Source organism: Hypomesus nipponensis, chromosome 13 (assembly GCF_054491055.1).
Source record: "Hypomesus nipponensis isolate SF chromosome 13, ASM5449105v1, whole genome shotgun sequence".
Lineage (NCBI taxonomy): Eukaryota > Metazoa > Chordata > Actinopteri > Osmeriformes > Osmeridae > Hypomesus > Hypomesus nipponensis.
In genome coordinates this window covers 16488647-16507730 of record NC_140373.1, presented here as the reverse complement: position 1 = coordinate 16507730, position 19084 = coordinate 16488647, and the positions used below count along the sequence as shown (strand labels likewise).

At 42.6% G+C, this 19084-nt stretch overlaps 1 protein-coding gene across 1 annotated transcript in view; it reads left to right on the top strand.

Moving 5' to 3' along the window:
- adam12a (ADAM metallopeptidase domain 12a) overlaps positions 1 to 11502 on the top strand; it is an 89917-nt gene extending 78415 nt beyond the window's left edge. Inside the window, exons 17-23 of the mRNA XM_084670822.1 lie at positions 453 to 530; positions 2057 to 2165; positions 2322 to 2457; positions 3604 to 3733; positions 4914 to 5174; positions 8327 to 8490; positions 8627 to 11502. Coding sequence (XP_084526948.1) covers positions 453 to 530; positions 2057 to 2165; positions 2322 to 2457; positions 3604 to 3733; positions 4914 to 5174; positions 8327 to 8490; positions 8627 to 8684 — 936 coding nt within the window. The 3' untranslated portion in view covers positions 8685 to 11502. The remainder of the gene's footprint in view (positions 1 to 452; positions 531 to 2056; positions 2166 to 2321; positions 2458 to 3603; positions 3734 to 4913; positions 5175 to 8326; positions 8491 to 8626) is intronic.
- Positions 11503 to 19084: the final 7582 nt, after the last annotated feature.

Below are 19084 nucleotides of genomic sequence, written 5' to 3'. Positions count from 1 at the left end.
TGGCATGCTGAGAAAGAGAACCCGAGATGTTCCAAGTGGTCATGCTGAGATATTTGATTGCATTAGTGTATACTTAGAGGGCACTCAAAAAGTGCACCTCGACTGACTACATTTGTCCAGGCTGACACCAAGCCCTCATCTGTCATGGTGTTTGCTTTACTTTCTCTGCCCAGTCATATCCAGTTAGGATTTCTTTGGGTGGGAATCCTACAAGACTCCATCACCCATCTTGTAAACTGATGTCATTTTGATGAAACACAACTTTTTGACATGTTTAGACGGCTCTGCCCGGTCTCTGTTCAACATTTTCAAGCGGTTTTGTCATTTCCTTGTCAGCATATGTTTACCAGCATGATACAGGCTTTCCTTTGTTCTGCCTCAGTTAAAAGGAGTTAGGATGTTTTTTGAACTTTGTAAACCGTCTGGTAATACTCTGTGCATGTGTGTTCTAGCTTTGTCTGAACCGACAGTGCCAGAACGTCAGTGTGTTTGGCGTGCACGAGTGCTCAGGAAAGTGTGCTGGCCGAGGGGTGAGTAGAACAATTCTGACTCCGCCCCCACCCTCCTCCCTCACACACACACACACCAAATAAGAACAGCACAGTCTTTACACACCTGTCAAGGTATTTGCTCAAATTGTGCACACACACACACTCCCTGAGATGCTATCAGGTCGAAATCTGGTCAGAATGGCTGATGTATGGGAGGTAACCATTACAATGCCTCGCAATCAATCTTCCAGCTTGCCGAAAGGTTCAATCAATTAGAAGTAATGGCTTCATTTATGTTCAGCCTTCAGTGCCATTCATCATAGTTTGACTGTGAGGCAGTTGTCCTTGTCCTAAAAATGTGCTCAAATGTAAGTGCGAGGGCTTTATTTGGGTTACGCCGTTTGACTTTGAGATTGTGATATGAATAGATTGGATTTCTTTTTCTATTTAACTTTTTTTAATGCAGCCTGTCAAAGATCTGTGGGTGGGCCCCCTTTGTGGCGATAGTTTCAGCCTGTTTGCTGTGACACACTGTGGTCTTTGCTCCAGCAGCGTTGTCTTTAAACTGGATCAACTGATTCACTAATAAAATCAAACAGGAGATGGTATCAATCAATCACTACTTGAAATGAGAATGCCTCTGCTCGTTTGTATCCTAGTTTCTTTTGGTGAGTCTGTTTAGGGTTTGTTCAGCCTCCTAGCTGGTACAAAGCAAAGGTAATTAGTACAAAGTTTCCCCATGACAGAACTGCTCAGCCCTGTTCCAGAAGAGCTACCCTCTCGACACCGGTTACCAATCCAACTTTAACACCTGTTACCTTGTTCATCTTATCAACCACCTAATTACTAGAATCAAATGTGCTGGGTTAGGGTTGGAATGAAAACCTACAAGGCGGTAGCTCTCCAGGAACAGGATTGGGCAGCCCTTGTCTTGGGAGTCCTTGTTGCTTGACTTGAGAAATAAGATTGGAGCACTCCTCCAGATCTCATCAAGATGTAACCTTCCAGAGAGGGCCGGTTTCTATGACTATCCTCTTGGACCCTGTCACATATGGGTACTGGACTTGAAAAGAAAGACTGAGGGAGACATCGATTGAGAGAAGAGGAGACTGGTAGAGAGTGGCAAAGAAAGAAAGAGAGAAAGGGACGGAGAGGCGGATAGATAGGAGAGAGAAATATAAGAGAGAAATATAGGGATAGAGAAATAGAGACTATAAAGACCAAGAGATAAACGTCTGTTTTGATTCCCATGGCCCTGCCACGTGGAAACACAAGTAGCCTGACTGAGTGCTGTGCCATGCAGCAAATGGAGCATACCCAATCATCTGTATCTGTTATACCATCGCTCATGTCTGGACCCATAAACTTGATCCATACAATTCTATCACAAAGTTAAGTCAAAAGTATAGCTTTTACAGGTACTTCTTCTATTATGTTAGCTCTAATTACCAAAGGTTAATGTCATTCATTGCCATCAATGAACTCTCATTTAATTGTAGATGGGAATAATTTTGTTTTGTGTCATGAATAGCTTGTCATACCTCATTATCATATGTACTCTGCAGGTGTGCAATAACAACAGGAACTGCCACTGTGAAGCTCATTGGGCTCCACCCTTCTGTGATAAGGCAGGCTTTGGAGGTAGTGTGGACAGCGGGCCCATAAGATTAGCAGGTAATCACCCCATGCCTCTGGAGAATAACAAATCGTCAAACTGCTGCTACTTAATGTGGCGACACTGCTGAGCCGTAGTTGATATTCAAATCACAGCACTGGAGTGGATTGTTCTTGTCTTTAGTGAACTTTGTGTGTGTGTGTGTGTGTGTGCAGACCATGACAGCGTGACTGTGGGGATCCTGGTGGGTCTTCTAACCCTGCTGGGAGCTGCTCTGGTGATCTGCATCAAGAGGAAGACCCTCCTGGGCCTGCTATTCACCAGCAAGAACAACAACATTGAGAAACTACGGTACCTTCTCACTAGCCTGGCTCTGCCCTCCTACGTACTTCCGCTAAATTTTCATTTCTGCTTCTGTACTGTGTCTGGGCTTGAGGTATATTGGTCAGATGTCCCCGGTAAACTTTTTACCGGTCCAATCAGCGAACAGAGGGAGTGGCTGAAAACGATGACGTTGATGTTGTGCGCTAGTTTGAGTTGTAGTTCCGTAATGGCGGCGGAGAAAGATGCGAGCGAAGCCATTCGGTCCATTGTAGCAACGCTGCCGAATATCCAGAAGTTGAAGCCAGAGCAAGAACAATCTTTGATCCCCACAGGGTTTGTTTGATTTTCCAGCTAGCTCTGTTAGTGGTGAAAGAGTTGGCAAAGGTGAATGCTAGCAATTGGTTATGGCAGATAGGGTTGCCAACTTTCTCAACCCCAAAACCAACAGCTGACCAACAATAACGGAAATCGCAAGCTTTCATTAGCCATAAACCTACTAATTTCTGTGTAATTTTGGCAAACCACTAATGGCTACTCGCTTGGATGTATTGTTCATAGTAATAGTCAAGACAATTATTACAAGTTTCTCTTTTTGACACACAACAACGCTCACCTCACCAGTGGCCAGTTCACACACACTGTCACCAACAAGCAACAACCGTGTCTGATAGCAAGGCTTGCGTGAGTTTTTGCGCATTTACAGTGGCCTATTAGCCTATAATAATAATTATCCGGTGAGGCTGTGATTGGAATACGGGACTGGAGATGTCCCTAACGGGACAAATCAAAATCACCCATAATTCGGGATGTCCCGGACAATTCAGGACGGTTGGCAACCCTAATGGCAGATGCAGAGTGGCTCTGGGCAGACCCAATAGTTTTAAACTTCAACAGAGTACCCGCCTTTGACGGAAGTTAATGCTTGTCAATGGAGCGAGCCCAGACTCTCTCTACAAATGAAATGTACAAGAGTCTGGTTCGGACCAGGCTACCTTCTCACCTCTCCAGCACTAAATCCTGTTGGCCATACTGTGTCCCTCGCTTACTGCATTAAAACCAATTCACTGTGATCATTTGAAACTGACTGAGTACATGTCAGCTTTGTATTAGGTTAAGAACCAGCAAGGTGTGATATGATACTGTAGCTGCCTGCTAAGTATTTTTGTACTGCAGGTCGGTGGGCCCAGACAGGCCATCTAGTCCGCCCCAGGCCCAGCATCATCCCCAGCAGCTTCATTCTGTATATAGAACCTCTCCATCTAGCAAGACCCTGGCCAAGCCCCACAGCAACAGCATCTTCAAGGTTAGTATCCCCCACAGAGCATCCTACAGCCCCCCCAAATTCCTCTCCACCTTCCCACCCCCATATACTTCCAGAAACAATGTCGCTCCCATACATTTCATTCCGATGTGACATGTTGATTTCACCCCAAACACCAGCTAATTCAGATCCAATGAAATGGTTGCCCACGTTCGAGTGCTGTGTGCATGGGGTGGTTGAGGAGGGGGCAGAGAATGGAGCCTATAGATGCTGGGGGGGTGCGTATGCTGTGGTCACACCTCTCCTATGCCATTTGTGTCAAAAGAAAAATGGCTGTTAGTTGTTGTAATTGATTCATCTGCATGTGTTGCATGCCGAGAATGTCCATGAGAAATATATTGAGACCACAAAGCCATTTTAGCAATGATGGCAAAAGAGACTTGTGGGTTCCTCGGCTTAATGTAGTTTCCCTATCTTGATGCTGAGGCTATAATTGAGTGGATTCTAGGAATTGTATTGGTCGATGGTTAGTTTAGAATGGTTTTATTTATATATATATATATATATATATATATATATATATATATAAATATAAATATATATATAATGTTAGTGAACGTGTTTGAATTGATGTTGGTGTTCCAAGCTAGCTTAAATAAACACACACTTTAAATCAAGCTGTTGTACATTACATAGGCTCTGTGCTTTCAGTCACCAGGCCTTAAACATCTGGTATTCATTAGGTTGCTCTGGTAGGAAGAGAAAGGATGTAAGCGTTTGATGTAAGTAGAGTGCAGGTGAGGTCATTTTCCAGTTGTCAGGAGCTGTGTTTAGGTTCTCTTTATATATGTGTGTGTGTGTGTGCAAAGCTGGGCAGATGTGAATGAAAGACTGACAGACTGACATTTTGGCCTCTTTGGCCTCAATGTCTGCTGTGTGTAGTGTTTGTGTGTGAGGTCTGTGGCCCTGTCTGCCCTAGACAGCCCTGTTTCTCAGGTCAGACATCAGCTTGTGTCACGTCCTCTGTCTCTCCCTTTGATTTGTCACCTGAGGAGGAGCCAGGAAAATGGTGAATGGACCTGGGGGGCACTTGATTTATGACTCCCTAGCGGCTCCAGGAGGCCCAGAAGCGAAGAGATGGGTGGAGTTTAACATGACTGTTGCTGATGGGAAGCAGACAGGAGGGGGTTTTCATCGGTTCCCGTTTCCCATTTCTTTCCAGCCTCCTCACCTGGGTCCTGACTCTCTGCAGCCCTCAGCACCCTATGCCTCCCACAGTCTGCACAGACTGCCCCAGTGCACCCCCATTCACCTCAGCCACCCAGTTCCCCTGGCACTCACTCTGGCCTTCTCTCCTGGACAACCACGCTCACCGGCCCCACCTCCCTGTCGCGCCCAGCCCCAGCCCCACCACGACCCAGCCCCACCCAGGGGGCCGTCGTTCCGCAGGACCACGCGCCACATCTCTTGCCGCATGGTTATGGTAAGTGGCCCCTGTTTGACACCTTCATTTACTGGAATGGAAACATTTAGTTGATAACATTGCTTTGAGTGTAAAAGCTGTAGGAGAGCCTTTACTGTGTTCTAGTATATAACCTGGGATTGTCGTTCACTACCTACAGTCCAGGTTCCATTGTGGCCTCTTTTTATTGGGCTAATGTGTCCTATAAAAGTATATAGGTGTTGACAGCAACACACAGTCCAATAAAGAGCTGAGGTCGACCCTGGGACCGGCACCGTCCGTGTGAGTCCATCCCTCTGTATATAAAAAACGCATAAATAATAAAAATGGCAACAGCCTTGTGGGAAATATTACCAAGATGAAAGTGGAATTTGCAGAGTGTGTGTTTAAAACCCTAACCAATATCCTAGAGTAGTACACTTCCAGCAATTGTGTTCCTTGAAGCCCATATGGATGGACGAGGGAGAGTTGAGGCGAAGTATGGTCTTTGTTGGTTAGCTCTGGGATTCCCTAAGGCACTTAACAGAGCTTAATCCTGTTTGGGTTTACCACCAGGCAAAAGAAAGGTGAGAGAGAGTGGAAGAGATTGGAAAAATACAGTAATTGTAAAAAGAATGAAGAGGGAGAAACACATGAGTGCCACATTTGCTTCAGCTAGCAGACAAGGTCAGCAATGAGAGGCCTATCTGAGTCCTAGTCAGGCACCTGCAGCAGACTCTTACTGACACCCTGACCAGGTGTAATGGTGTCAGAGCACCCCACACACACACACACACACACACACACACATTGGGGGATGAGAGAAGAATACACACCCAGGGACAGAGGTCAACACATTTGTACAGCACATCAGACTAATTAGAGCCCATTCTGAGTACTAATGAGATTTTCCTCATGCTCAGATCAACAGGGGGTCACTGGCGAGACCTCCCAGGTATTTTCAAACAAGAGGCTATTAAGAGCTAATCAAAAAAATAACAAGAGCATATAGTGAAGTTGGTTTGAGGGGGTGAACTTTCATTTGTTATCATTACACTAAATGTGCCTTTCTTGCAGTAGCATTGCAAAAGCAGAATTTAGAGAAAAAACTAGTGCGCAGTGCCTATGATGCAGTTGGTGATTAAGACGTCAGTGAGACACACAAACAGATTCCTGGAACTATAGATAGTTAGTGCAAAGTGCCTGTGGCTGTGAAGAAGTAGATGACCCACATAGATGACCTTGAATTATAGATAGGGCACAATGCCCGTTATGCAGTCGGTGAGTAAGATGTCGGTGACAACATTTCTGGAATTATAGATCGATAGTGCATTGCCTGTGATGCAGCTGGTAATGAGTTCCACTCAGTGGCTTTGTTATCTAAATTTCTCAGATCCTAATTTAAATGATCTAAAGTACTTGTTCATCCTCCACATCATATAGTCACTTATGCACATCTTAATTACATTCCTCATTCTTTTAGACAAATTATCAATGCTCTGGTACATTCATTCGTTTACATTACATTTAGTCATTTAGCAGATGCTCTTATCCAGAGCGACTTACAGTAAGTACATTCATGCAAATGATTATGTAGCCTACATTATCAATTGCTTATGTCATGCTAATACAAATGTATTATATTGGTTCTCTGTTAAATTACCAACACAAACATCTAGACATTCAGTTTGTTACATTAGTCATTACATGCACGATTGAGTCATTGTTGTCACAATTGTTGACCTAATTTATCATACAGTGCATGTACATTTCTGTAAATCAAATCCCTGTCTTAGGCTAAACCGTAGTGAGTTGTTTGTGTAGTTTACACAGCAATAGCATGTCCTTGGGTCCTAAAATGGACAACTTTGTTCAGTGCCCGGTTCTTGAGATCATCATTGGACACCTGTTGCCCTAAAATCCAACTATAAAACCACACAGACACACACATACAGATTCCTTGCATTACAGTATGAATAAATACAAATTTAAGTCAAACACATTGTTTGGTCACACCTTCAGAACCGAGGAGACAGCAACTTTCCTCTCAACTGTTTTTCTTTAGTAAGCAGCCAACATCTATGAGAGAGGCTGGTTGTCATGGCTTGACTGCCAACACAGTAACTGTTGCAGCTGTTTGACAGCTTCAGTGAGGTTGTCCAAGCTACTTCTCAACCCAGAGGAAAGCTCCTAGCGGGGGGGATGTGGAAATATGGGCTACGGGGGTATTCACCTGAATGCCTGGTGCTTTGTGTGACCTCATAAGGGAAATCAGTTGTAGGTCCTGACTGATCCTGACTAGAAATTTAAACCATGATTAACAGTTAGTATTTGGAAGTTTTATGTTTCGTTTTATGTCCAATTGTCATGGACTAAGCGGACATGCACTTTTTATCTGTCTGTATCCAATTTACCTTTCATTTGATACAGCACTATACTTGCTGAATGTAACTCAAACCTGTGCTCCGTGTGAATGACGATACTGGCTGCAAATTTCAGGATTTAGCAGCAGTCCTTTTCATCTTTGTAGCTGATATTCTCTTTTAGTTTATTTTGGTTTGGTGGCGGCAAAGGAGAGACACACAGTACCCACAATGCATCACCTAACAGACCATGCTGAGACAGCTCTGCAAATGAAACAGTGAGCGTGCGGACGTTAAAAGACGTGTTTTAAATGTGGAACTTGTGGGCAACAAAAACATGACCAATGGGTTGTGTGGAAGTGAACTGAGGCTGGACCTCTTGGCTCCTGTCCTCTTGGATGTGAGGCTTCTCTCCAGTCTGCAGGAGGAAGTGAATGGAGACCAGATGGAATGCATGTAGCAGCGTTGATCATGACCTCACCCCTTCAGTAGATTAGGAACACATGACAGGTTCATCATCACATGCTTGCTGGGGAGGGCTGCCATGGCAACCGGCAGGATGGGAGTACAACAAGCAGAGACCCAGCCAGGAGTTGAGCTGTGAGACTTGCCTAGATTTGACTATCCTCTGGTGGTCATTTTAAGTCATTGCCAATCCCCAGGACGATTTCTTTTGAAATTTTCAAAGAATTTGCTGACAAATGCCTCCTCCTGAAACTTCATTTTGTGGAATTCATCGGAAATTAGCACCATCCTTACAAAAAAGTATTTTGTGAATTTGCACAATGAATGAATCTGCTGTCATTTTAAACTTGTATCTGTCATCTGTAGGAGTTGGAGAAGCCCCGTCCCCCCCAGAAGCCCCTGCCAGCAGACCCCCTGGGCAGAAGTGTCCGTCTGGTGCGCAGCCCCTCAGTGGTCCGAGGCCCTGCCCCCATCGCTGTCCCCCTCTCTGGTCTCCCCAGGCCTCTGCGCCCAGTCCCTCAGCCTGGGAGGTGAGTCCTCGGAACATCCTAAAACTAGACCAAAACAAAACAAAGCAGAAAGCACTACTCAAATTAATTTAAAATGTATGTATAATTTTGAACTTTCCTTTTCTCTATTCTTTCTCATACTTTCTCCCCACCCCAGGCAGCCCCCCACTCTACCAAAGCCTCGTATGCTCGGCAGTGTCAGATACAGTAGCTGAGAAACGGACATCCTGACATTGATGGACACTTGATTTGCACTATAAAACTATTTGAAAACCTTAAAACGTGATGCCTCTGCATTTGGGAATTAAGGGGCCTGTGAGAGTCCCTGTGGTGCTCTATCTCCGAACGGTGCTACGAGTCTGAGCTCAGGTACATGTAAAGTATTTATTTTCTGTATTTATTACCCCGCAGTGCACTGTGCCAGACACTTTTACTTAACTGTAGCATTTGGGATTTCACTTTTTTTACATCACTTTTTTGTGATTTTCATCATTGGCAAATACTGTACTAGACTTTGTTATGGACAGCTGGAAAAAAGGAGTCAGAAAGCATATCTTAAAGATCTGTGCACTCATAACGCAGTGCACATGTTGTGGATCTAAGTGTCAGCAAGGGAACCAAGGACATTAGAGTGTAGTATTACTACTTTAGAAGGCTTACATAGGAAACATCACTGGAAAATCACTCTGCAGGTCTCCTTATGCAGTTACGACAGATTAACAGACAACAAGCCATTCTTCTCCAACACTGACACTAACATACAACTCGGGCTGCAACAACCAATCGATTAAATCGATTAAAATCGATTATTAAAAGCGTTGGCAACAAATTTAATTATCGATTCATTGTGTCGAGCGATTATTACGCCACTCAATATGTTGCAGAGATGTTTGAGAATTTAAAAAAAAAGTTTTGTTGAGCGCGGAGCGGAGGTAGAGGAAAGGCCATCGGAGAGACGTTGTTGAGTAACGTTGTTCTGAAACACATGGCGTAGGCAGAGAAATCAGTACGACCCAAGTCATCCAAGGTGTGGGAGCATTTCACACTAAATACATCAGAACAGTGTGTTAATTGACCGAGGTGAAGTTAGTTTCATATTCGAAATTCGTATCACATTCGGAAGACGCTACTTTGCAGCATCGCATTAGGGACCGGGTGAAAACAACCCATACCATTTTGAAAAATGTAGACTTTTATAATACTTTTAATATAAAACCTCAAACAGACACCAGAGTATCTTAACAATGTCTGGTATACTTCCACAGCCTTTACTTTTTCAATGAAGTTTCAAATAAAATAATAGAAAATCACTAATCTTTGAAAATAGCTTAATCCTCCCTCACAAATCTTAAATGTTTTCAAAATTGTGTCAGAAAATCTTAAATATACACCGGATTATTCTAATAAAGTCTGGCCTACTTCTACAACCTTTCATTTTTCAATAAAGTTTTAAACAAAACTCAAGTAAATTGTTCATCTTGGAAAATACCATTAAATCCACGATAATATTATTACTTTTTCAAAATTGTGTGCCTGTTGAAGATTTTTTACACTGTGAATTTGCACTGTCAGTTCTGTTTTTGAATTAAGGGTTGGAAATTAATGCAGTTTTTGTTTTTGTTTTTTATCCGATTCATCGATTCATCGAAAAAAGAATCGACAGATTAATCGATTATTAAAATAATCGATAGTTGCAGCCCTACATACAACACTTGCTTGGTTGTTATTTCCTTTGAAAAAACACTTCCAGTTTATTTGAAGGCTCACTGCCTTGATGGAGGGAAACACTTTAAAAATAGAAGCCATCGAGTATGTGACGTCTCCAGCCAGCTTGGCAGTGAGCCAAACACCTATGGAGAATAGGCTAAGGCCTTCCATGGGAATAGGACCCCTGGTCCAGCCATGTGATTGTTAACACATGATTAAACTTGTGCAGACCTGTGTGATTCTTGTGAAACTGCAAAGCAGTTGCTCTCAAGTCCACAATGTTACTTGGATTGACTCCTGTCAACTCAGAGCACAATGACACAGGAACATGTTATGAAATGTCAGCACTTGCATCGTATACAGCTAGAGGCAAGGGCTTGATTTGAGAGCGTGAACCTGAAGTATTAGTTCTTTAACTCTGTGAAGCAGTTGGCTCTGGGGACAGACACAGCTGACGAATGGTTTCCCTTAAGGATATCTGTTGACTAGATACAAAATGAATAGGGCAGACAGCGTCCTCCCTTTGGCTATGTGGAACAGTGGCCCTCTGCAACACAATGTCATAGGATACACAGGAATGCTAGCTACATGGGGATATTGAGCAATAGACTTACACTCCAAGCAAATAATTGAGTCCAACGAAGACATTCAAGAGATGTGAAACAAAGGCTTATGAAACAAAGTTTAGAAGTCAGTTTCTCACTTTGTGTTTATTGAGCCAGCCAAAAACTTGAATCCTGGAGTTTGTGCACACACAGCCGTTTTTAAATGATTGTTGTTTTTCTTCTGCCTATAACACTTTGAAAATGTATTCATCCAAGTGATCTGCATATCATTTTTGTCATACAGAATATCACAATGATGTTGAATAGTTACGTTATTATTGTTATTTTTACATAATTATTCACACTGAACTTTTGGTTAAGCACACAGACTGCTCACAAATGCCAAGGTGAAAAAACATGTTTTCTGCTATGCCTTTTGAGAATTTTGTATTGCTGAAATCCAATAATTGTTTGATTTTGATTCCATCCTATTCTTATGCACTAATTGACCTTACTTTGCTATTTGAAAGGTGTGTTTCCATGTGTCTGTAATTGCTTGTTACACCTGTACTGTTGTCTTTGTGTAACTGTAATCGAAGACGTTCTGTTCCTTGTAAAGCGTGTTACAGGTGAACACATTTTTGTGGCAAACAGTTTTTTGTACAGTATGATTACAACTATTTGATACATCCGGTGTAAGAAATACATGTCAATGTCTATACTGTAAATTACATTTTCAACATTTAAGCAGTATTATTAAAATTGTTTATCAAACACTGAAGCCATTTGGGTACTGTATTCTTACTGTAATTATTTGAAGAGCATACTATCCAGATTTCTAATTCCCTTTCCTAATGCAGTATGCTTGGTGTGTGAGAACTGTTTTGTGTTTTAAACTACCTTTTACCTCATTTGCTGGATTGACTGCAATTGAGTGCCATCTGCTGTCCAGTGGAGGGCAGTGCAGTGTACGATGTCCAGGTTGCTGCAAAACAGGCCAGCATAAGACTACCACACACCAAATCCCATGACCAAAGATAATTGCACTACCATAATCACCATAGCAAAATCGACAGGAAAATACTGTTCATAAGTTGGATGTTTCTTACACACAGAGGGGGAAAAGAAGAGAAAAGTCATACTAAAGCGCTACAGTTTTCTATTACCTACTGCAGTTGAAAATTACTGAATTACAATAAGCTATTGTATTAAGGAAAAGGTGCAGAGGTATCCAGCCAAATGAAGCCTAAAGAATTGCACATTTCCAGGAAGTTTTTATTTGGCTCTGGGCGAGTTGGAATGTCTGCTGTTACGTTTTGACAATGTTGATTCCCTTAATCAAATAGAAGCAGAACTCACCAGTCAGATGGGACCTTTTTCTTATGTCACTCATTTTTTCCTAAATGCTTCTACGAATTAGGCCCAGCTGGCCTCCTTTTGATACCCACGTTGCTTGAGCCAGTCTCTCAGGCACTCAATAAAGGACAAAAAACATTACAGTGATTGTTACTAACCCAAAACCTACAGCGCAACTTAAAGTTTTACTTATATTGGAGGAAAACTGCTCTTGTATTGTTACCCTTGATGACACTCATTTTCTCTGGGGTTAGAGGTGGCTTGGGCATCTCAGAGCCCCAAATGGCCACAGCCAGTGATTTGCTGAATTTGAAGTGTAACTGTGATCCTTGATCAAATCAAATGTATTTGTATAGCCCATTTTACACGCAAGCATGTCACAGAGGGCTTCACATACGCCCATAGAACTGCCCCTCGGCCTCAACCAACCTAAACCCTCAAGGAAGACAAGGAAAAACTCCCAACGGGAGAAAAAATGGAAGAAACCTTGGGAGGAGCAATTCAGAGAGGGATCCCCTCCTCCAGAGACGGTTGGTAAGAGAGAGGAGCAGAACACAAGCTAAACATAATCATACAGTGTCAATGGGTTTTGAAACACCAAAATCCATTGTTCGGCTTTATAGACGTTGGATGGGACCAGGAAACTCGCTATTGGCCGTCATGGAGACTGGGTTCCGGGCGACGACCTGGTCCAGTGTTGGTAGACCGACGACCAGGCAGGTCCTGACAGCTCAAACCCACACCACAGGGAATGTGTGGCGGGGACAGAGAGAGGAGAGCAGGGATTAGAGAATGCCAGGAGCAGCTAACAGTTACAGTCGTAATAGAATGAGATCCCCACCGGTCAAGTGTGGACTAGTGCAGCAATTCAACAGAGCTAAAAGGGTATTTGATGCAGCCCCACACATCAAGACAGCGACAGCCCCCCTCGTTTGGATCATGAAATCTGTTTCGGGGGAAACAACTCTAAAGTAGGTTAAATTTATACGAATAAGGATGAAAACAACCAGTTCCCCCGTTGTCTCCAACTAGTAAACTATAACAATAACAATATACAGCAACGGAACTATAACAGTAACAATATACAATAACAGGTTTACTTTATTTGTAACATCTAAATGGGCAGTGTGAACATAAGCCAAAATTACAATTTAAAAGTTACATGTGATACACACATAGGCAAACGCACACCCCAGGTTTACATAGAAGGTACACACATACTTACCTTTAACAATCATAGAATTGACTAAACAAGAACGTTTTTAATCTAGTTTTAAATGTCAAAACAGTATCAGCCTCCTTAATTGAGACAGGTCATTTGTTCCAGAGAAGAGGTGCTCTATATGAGAACGCCCTACCTCCAGCAGTTTTTTTCTTAATTTTGGGTAGTACCAGATAGCCGGCATCTTAGAGTCCTTGCGGGGCAATAGGGTGCAAGGAGACCGGAAAGGTACAGGGGTGCCAATCCATGCAGAGATTTGTAAGTTAGTATTAAAACTTTGAAATCAGCTCTGGCTTGGATAGGGAGCCAGTGTAAAGAGATAAGAGTAGGTGTTATATGATCAAACTTTCTTGTTTTTGTCAATTGTCTAGCAGCAGCATTTTGTACCCGCTGTAATTTTTTCAATTAGGTAATTGGGAGGCCAGAGAACAACACATTGCAGTAGTCCAATCGGGACGTAACAAAAGCATGTATTAGCTTTTCAGCATCATCCTTTGAGAGGAATTTTCGTACTTTGGCAATATCACGTAGATGGAAAAATGCGGTTCTGGTGATTTGTTTAATATGGTACTGAAATGAAAGGTCTGGGTCCAATGTGACTCCTCAATTTTTTACCAGCTGGCTTTGAGATACTTTGATGCCGTCTAAGTCTAAGGTTAGATTGGATAAATTATTTCTGTATTTTTTAGGGCCGAAAATTTGAACCTCGGTTTTATCCGAATCAAGAAGAAGGAAATTTGCTGTCATCAAGTTCTCAACCCGGAAGCACATTTTTCCATAGCATGTGGAAATTCTACAGGCTTTGTGGACATGTATAGCTGAGTATCATCTGCATAACAGTGAAAATTTACACCAGAACTTCTAATTATGTTTCCTAAAGGCAACATGTAGAGTAAAAATAACAGAGGGCCTAGCACTGAACCCTGTGGTACTCCGTATTTTACTGTGGAGCTCCTGGATGAGCAGCGATCATAGTGGACATATTGTGATCTATCAGATAGATAGGATCTAAACCACTGAAGTGAAGTACCAGAAATCCCAACATAGTTCTCCATGCGTTTCAGGAGAATCTCATGATCCACAGTGTCAAATGCTGCACTTTGGTCTAGAAGAACCAGAACAGAGATAGAGCCCGCGTCAGAGGCTAATTATAGATCATTAACTACCTTAGCTAATGCAGTTTCAGTGCTGTGGTGAAGACGAAATCCAGACTGGAGAGGTTCATAAAGCTGATTTGAGGAGAGGTGCTCAGTGAGCTGTTGTGCCACAGCTTTTTCTAACATTTTGGAGAGAAATGGCAAATTTGAAATTGGCCTGTAGTTGCTAAGACAACCTGGATCCAGGTTTTTTTTTTTTAAGAAGGGGCTTAATTATAGCTTGTTTGAAATCGTCAAGGACTTGTCCAGTTACAATAGATTCATTAATAATACTAAGCATGGGTGGTCCAATAATAGGGAGAAGTTCCCTACAAAGTTCGGCAGGGAGGGGATCGAGAAGGCAGTTTTTTCCAATTGATAATTATTAGTATAAGATTATAGGGCTTCAGAATGTTTTGGCAGTAATTAGGGTTACAGCTTCAATACCAAAAAAGATTCAATGCGCAATGCATGATAGATTTTCTTGGACATTAATAATTAGAATGAGATGGATCTAAAACATTTTACCTGTAATGTACTTTAAAATTATTTTGACTGTTATTGTGGTATTATAATAGAAAACGTACATCCTACTCCAGAAGAAATGCATACCATTTTCTAAGCATACTTCTTAAAAGTATATCAAAAGTGAATTAAAAGTGTACTATCCATATTTGTGTATACTTATGGTGTACTTTAATATACTTATTTTTTGTAAGGGTGGACACGTGGTGCTACATGTACTTTTTAAAGGTTTTGGACCTTGATAAGTATCACTCCCTCCTTAAATCCTTCTCTGCTCGCATAACTAGTGCTAAAACCCACTACTTCCTTAACAAAATTAACTCTGCTTCAAACCCTCACAAAATGTTCTCTACCTTCTCCACCCTTCTTAACCCACCTCCCCCACCCCCGCCCCCTCCACCCTGACCGCAGACGACTTCTCCTTCTTTAAGAAAAAAGTCGCAGACATTAGCAGTCGGTTCCCTGAACCCAAATTTCCTACCCACTCTCCCTCTATGACTGACCCAACTAAACGTCTAAACTCTTTCTCTCCCCTGTCCGAGGCAGAGATCTCTGACCTCATTCTCTCCCATCGCCCCACCTCCTGTCCCCTTGATCCAGTCCCCTCCCCTCTCTTTCAAACCATCTCTCCCTCAATCTTAACTTATATTCTCTACATCCTCAATTCTTCTCTTGCTTCCGGCACTTTCCCCTCTGCCTTCAAACAGGCCAGAGTTATCCCTCTACTCAAAAAACCCTCCCTTAACCCGGCCGTCCTTCAGAACTACAGACCAGTATCACTGCCACCCTTCTTTTAAAAAACAATTGAACGCGCTGTATCTAACCAACTGTCAAACTTAATCTCTCAGAACAACCGGCTTGACTCCAACCAATCGGGCTTCAAGACTGGCCACTCCACAGAAACTGCCCTCCTGTCAGTCACCATCATAGTCATGTTGTTTAATTGTAACTTGTTTAACTAAATGCTCTTATAGTTCTTCCCTTGGGAAATCATTTGTTTTTTCACAATGTATGCTTCATGTTTTGGCTACCCGCAATGTTTGGGGCTATTTCTGTGTTATGATCAGTGACCTCTGCACTTTTGTAAAGCTCTCTCTTGGAAGTGGCTTTGGAAAAAAGCGTCTGCTAAATGAATAAATGTAAAGATTTCTCCAAGTTTTCACTGTACAAGACAATCCACCATAGCGGACCTTATGGGTCCTTGAGGCTTTTTTGTTCCCCATGAGAAATGAGGCATGTACACCAAGTTTCAGAAGAATTGCAGCAATGGTGGAAATGCCATCACTTTGAAAATCAGACTTTAGGGCGTGGCCTGTGGCGCCCCCTATAGTCGAAGGTATCCCATATTTGGTGTGGGGGTACCCAGTCGGATGTCGTGTCCGATGTATGCGCCAAACTAGAAAATGTGTTACAAATAACATGTTGAGTTATTGTGGCGCAAGGAGAAGAAGATTAATAATAATAATAATAATACAACTACCAAATACAATAGGTTCCCTCCTACCGTAAAAACCCTAATAATTAAATTAACAAATACAATAGGTTGCCTCCTACCGGAAGAACCCTAATGATAATGTTTCATTCTCAGGGGATCTATACTCAAATACTCGAGTCAGATTTATTGTGCTTTGTACATATGTGTCCTCTAACCTCTGGGCGGGCGATCCCGTGTCTGACACATGTTAACTTGTGATACCAGCCAAATTGATGCCGCCATTTTGAATGAATTAATAAAACGTTTTTGATCTACTCTACCTTCAAAAGATATAAAATATTCGCTGATACTGACAGATTATCTTCAGACCACAATCACCTTGACATGTCAAAATAGGACTGAATTACAGCTGTTTATACTTGGGCCAAATATGACAACCGCTTGCCACAGGAAAAACTGCTTATATTTTTACTCAGTAACTGAACTCTGTGATTTCCAGCACTGAAAATAGCTCACAATGATAAGTTGGTGTCCTGGTACCGGTAATGTCAGAGGTTCAAATCCAGCCAAAGCCGACAAGCTTGTCATGTCTCTCATTCTCTGTTTAGAGAGACTGTAAGCCACTGCAAAGGAAGCCAGATACACCACAGTCGCTAGCTACCTGTAGTCAAGCTGTATATAGTCAATGCAATCCTCACACAAACTATAAAAATTATTTTAGATTTTCGAAACCATTTGTCCAGTACAGCCGGCAGCAGAGCCGCCAAACTGAAAGTTGTGTCGTATCTCACCAAATCTTTGATGGATTCATGCCAAACTGTCTGCGTGTACTTGGAAACCTCTTCTGAGGATGTTGAAAGTTTCTTCTGGGTCATCTGATCTGCTTGGCCACCCCATTGCTGCTTGCAGCTCTATTTTAATTGTGAGATTTGCATAGGAAAGAGGTGTCAATAGACTTTGTGAAATACATTGTGGGCCTATGTGCAATGAATGTGTTTTAAAATAAGTTTACAGTTGGTTAAGAAGCTTGATACTCTGAATGTTGATTCAACTCCATTTGGCAGAGATGCCACCTGTAGTTTTTATGACACCTAACTAGGAGACGTGAAGTCTGGAGACAGGAAGTCTGGGTGACCTGGGAGAGTTCTTGTCACCTGGGGGAAGAGACAGTTGGTCTGAAGACAATGTGAATTCAACTGTATTGTTCTAAGGATTTAACCAATAACAGAAGAGATTTGGTATAGCTGCATGTTTGTAGGATGGACCAATGACTTTTAAGAACTGTTGTATCTATAAAATGGTCTGTTAAAGAATGTGGTTCAGGGCCATCAGCTGGGTAGTGCTGGTGGGCTGGATTCTCCCGGTTCCATTCTAGAATGCTAGATGGAGCTGAATGGAATTGTCTTTGTGTTATTGTCTTATGTTTGTGTCTTGATGATGTTATGTTGATGATAATGTATTATGTTTACGCCATACGTCAAATAAACGTTAACTCTGTACTTCACCCGACTTTAGCTTAAACGATTGATTCTCTCAAAAACTTGAGGTTCACTGTATGTCCATTTTACCCACTGAACTGTCATTATTCAACTGTGACAAGGTTACTTTGGTTTTGCAATCAATGACCCCTTTAAGAGCATTGAGTTCCAAGTTGTTCTGGCTGCACCAGGTCACCAGTTTGTCAGCTTCCCACCTGTAGTCAGACTTATCCCCACCAGAGATGAGCCCAATGAGAGTGGTAACATCTGCAAACTTCAGGAGTTTGACAGATTGATGACTGGAAGTGCAGCTGTTGGTGTATAGGGAGAAGAGCAGAGGGGGAAGGACGCAGCCCTGAGGAGATCCGGTGCTGATGGACCAGGAGATGTGTGTTCTGTCAGACAGGAAGTCAGTGATGAAAGCAGAGCTGAAGTCCACAAACAGGAGCCTGGCATAGGATTCTGGGGGGTCCAGGTGCTGTAGGGTGAAGTGGAGGGCCATGTTTACTGTGTCGTCTACAGACCGGTTAGCTCTGTAGGCAAACTGCAAGGGGTCCAGAAGAGGGTCCGTGATGGATTTGAGGTGTGCCAGCACCAGGCGCTCAAAAGACTTAATTACCACAGAGTTCAGGGCAACGGGTCCATGGCCGCGGGAACTAGGTGTGCTGAGGGTGCTGCCCCCCTGCTGACAGCACGACTTGAAAATCCACCACCGCGGCACTGCCCCGCAACATTAACCCCCCCAGCACCCCCCTGATAAAATATGTTCCCGCGGCTATGAACGGGTCTGTAGTTATTAATTCCTGTTTGGCCTTGGCTTTTTGGGCACCGGGATGATGGTGGAGGACTTGAGACAGGCTGGCACATGGCATGTCTCCAGGGAGGTGTTAAGGATGTTGGTGAACACCGGACTGCTGGTCGACACAGTGCTTCAAGGTGGCTGGAGAGACAGTATCTTTTAGGTACAAATTTGGGTTGTCATTTTCAGCATATAGCCTATATGAGTCAGGCATAATGTTTATATTACCTAAAGCAAAAATACAAATGCTACCGAAGATGGTGTATGCATACGCGATTTTACTGTGGGTGCGGGGGTGCATCTGCCCCCCCTACCGTTGGAAAGAAAAAATTCACATTTTCAAATTAATGTAAAAAAAAACATTTAATGATTTTAGAACATTTTTAAGTCAGGTCAGAGTTGTATGTTCTAT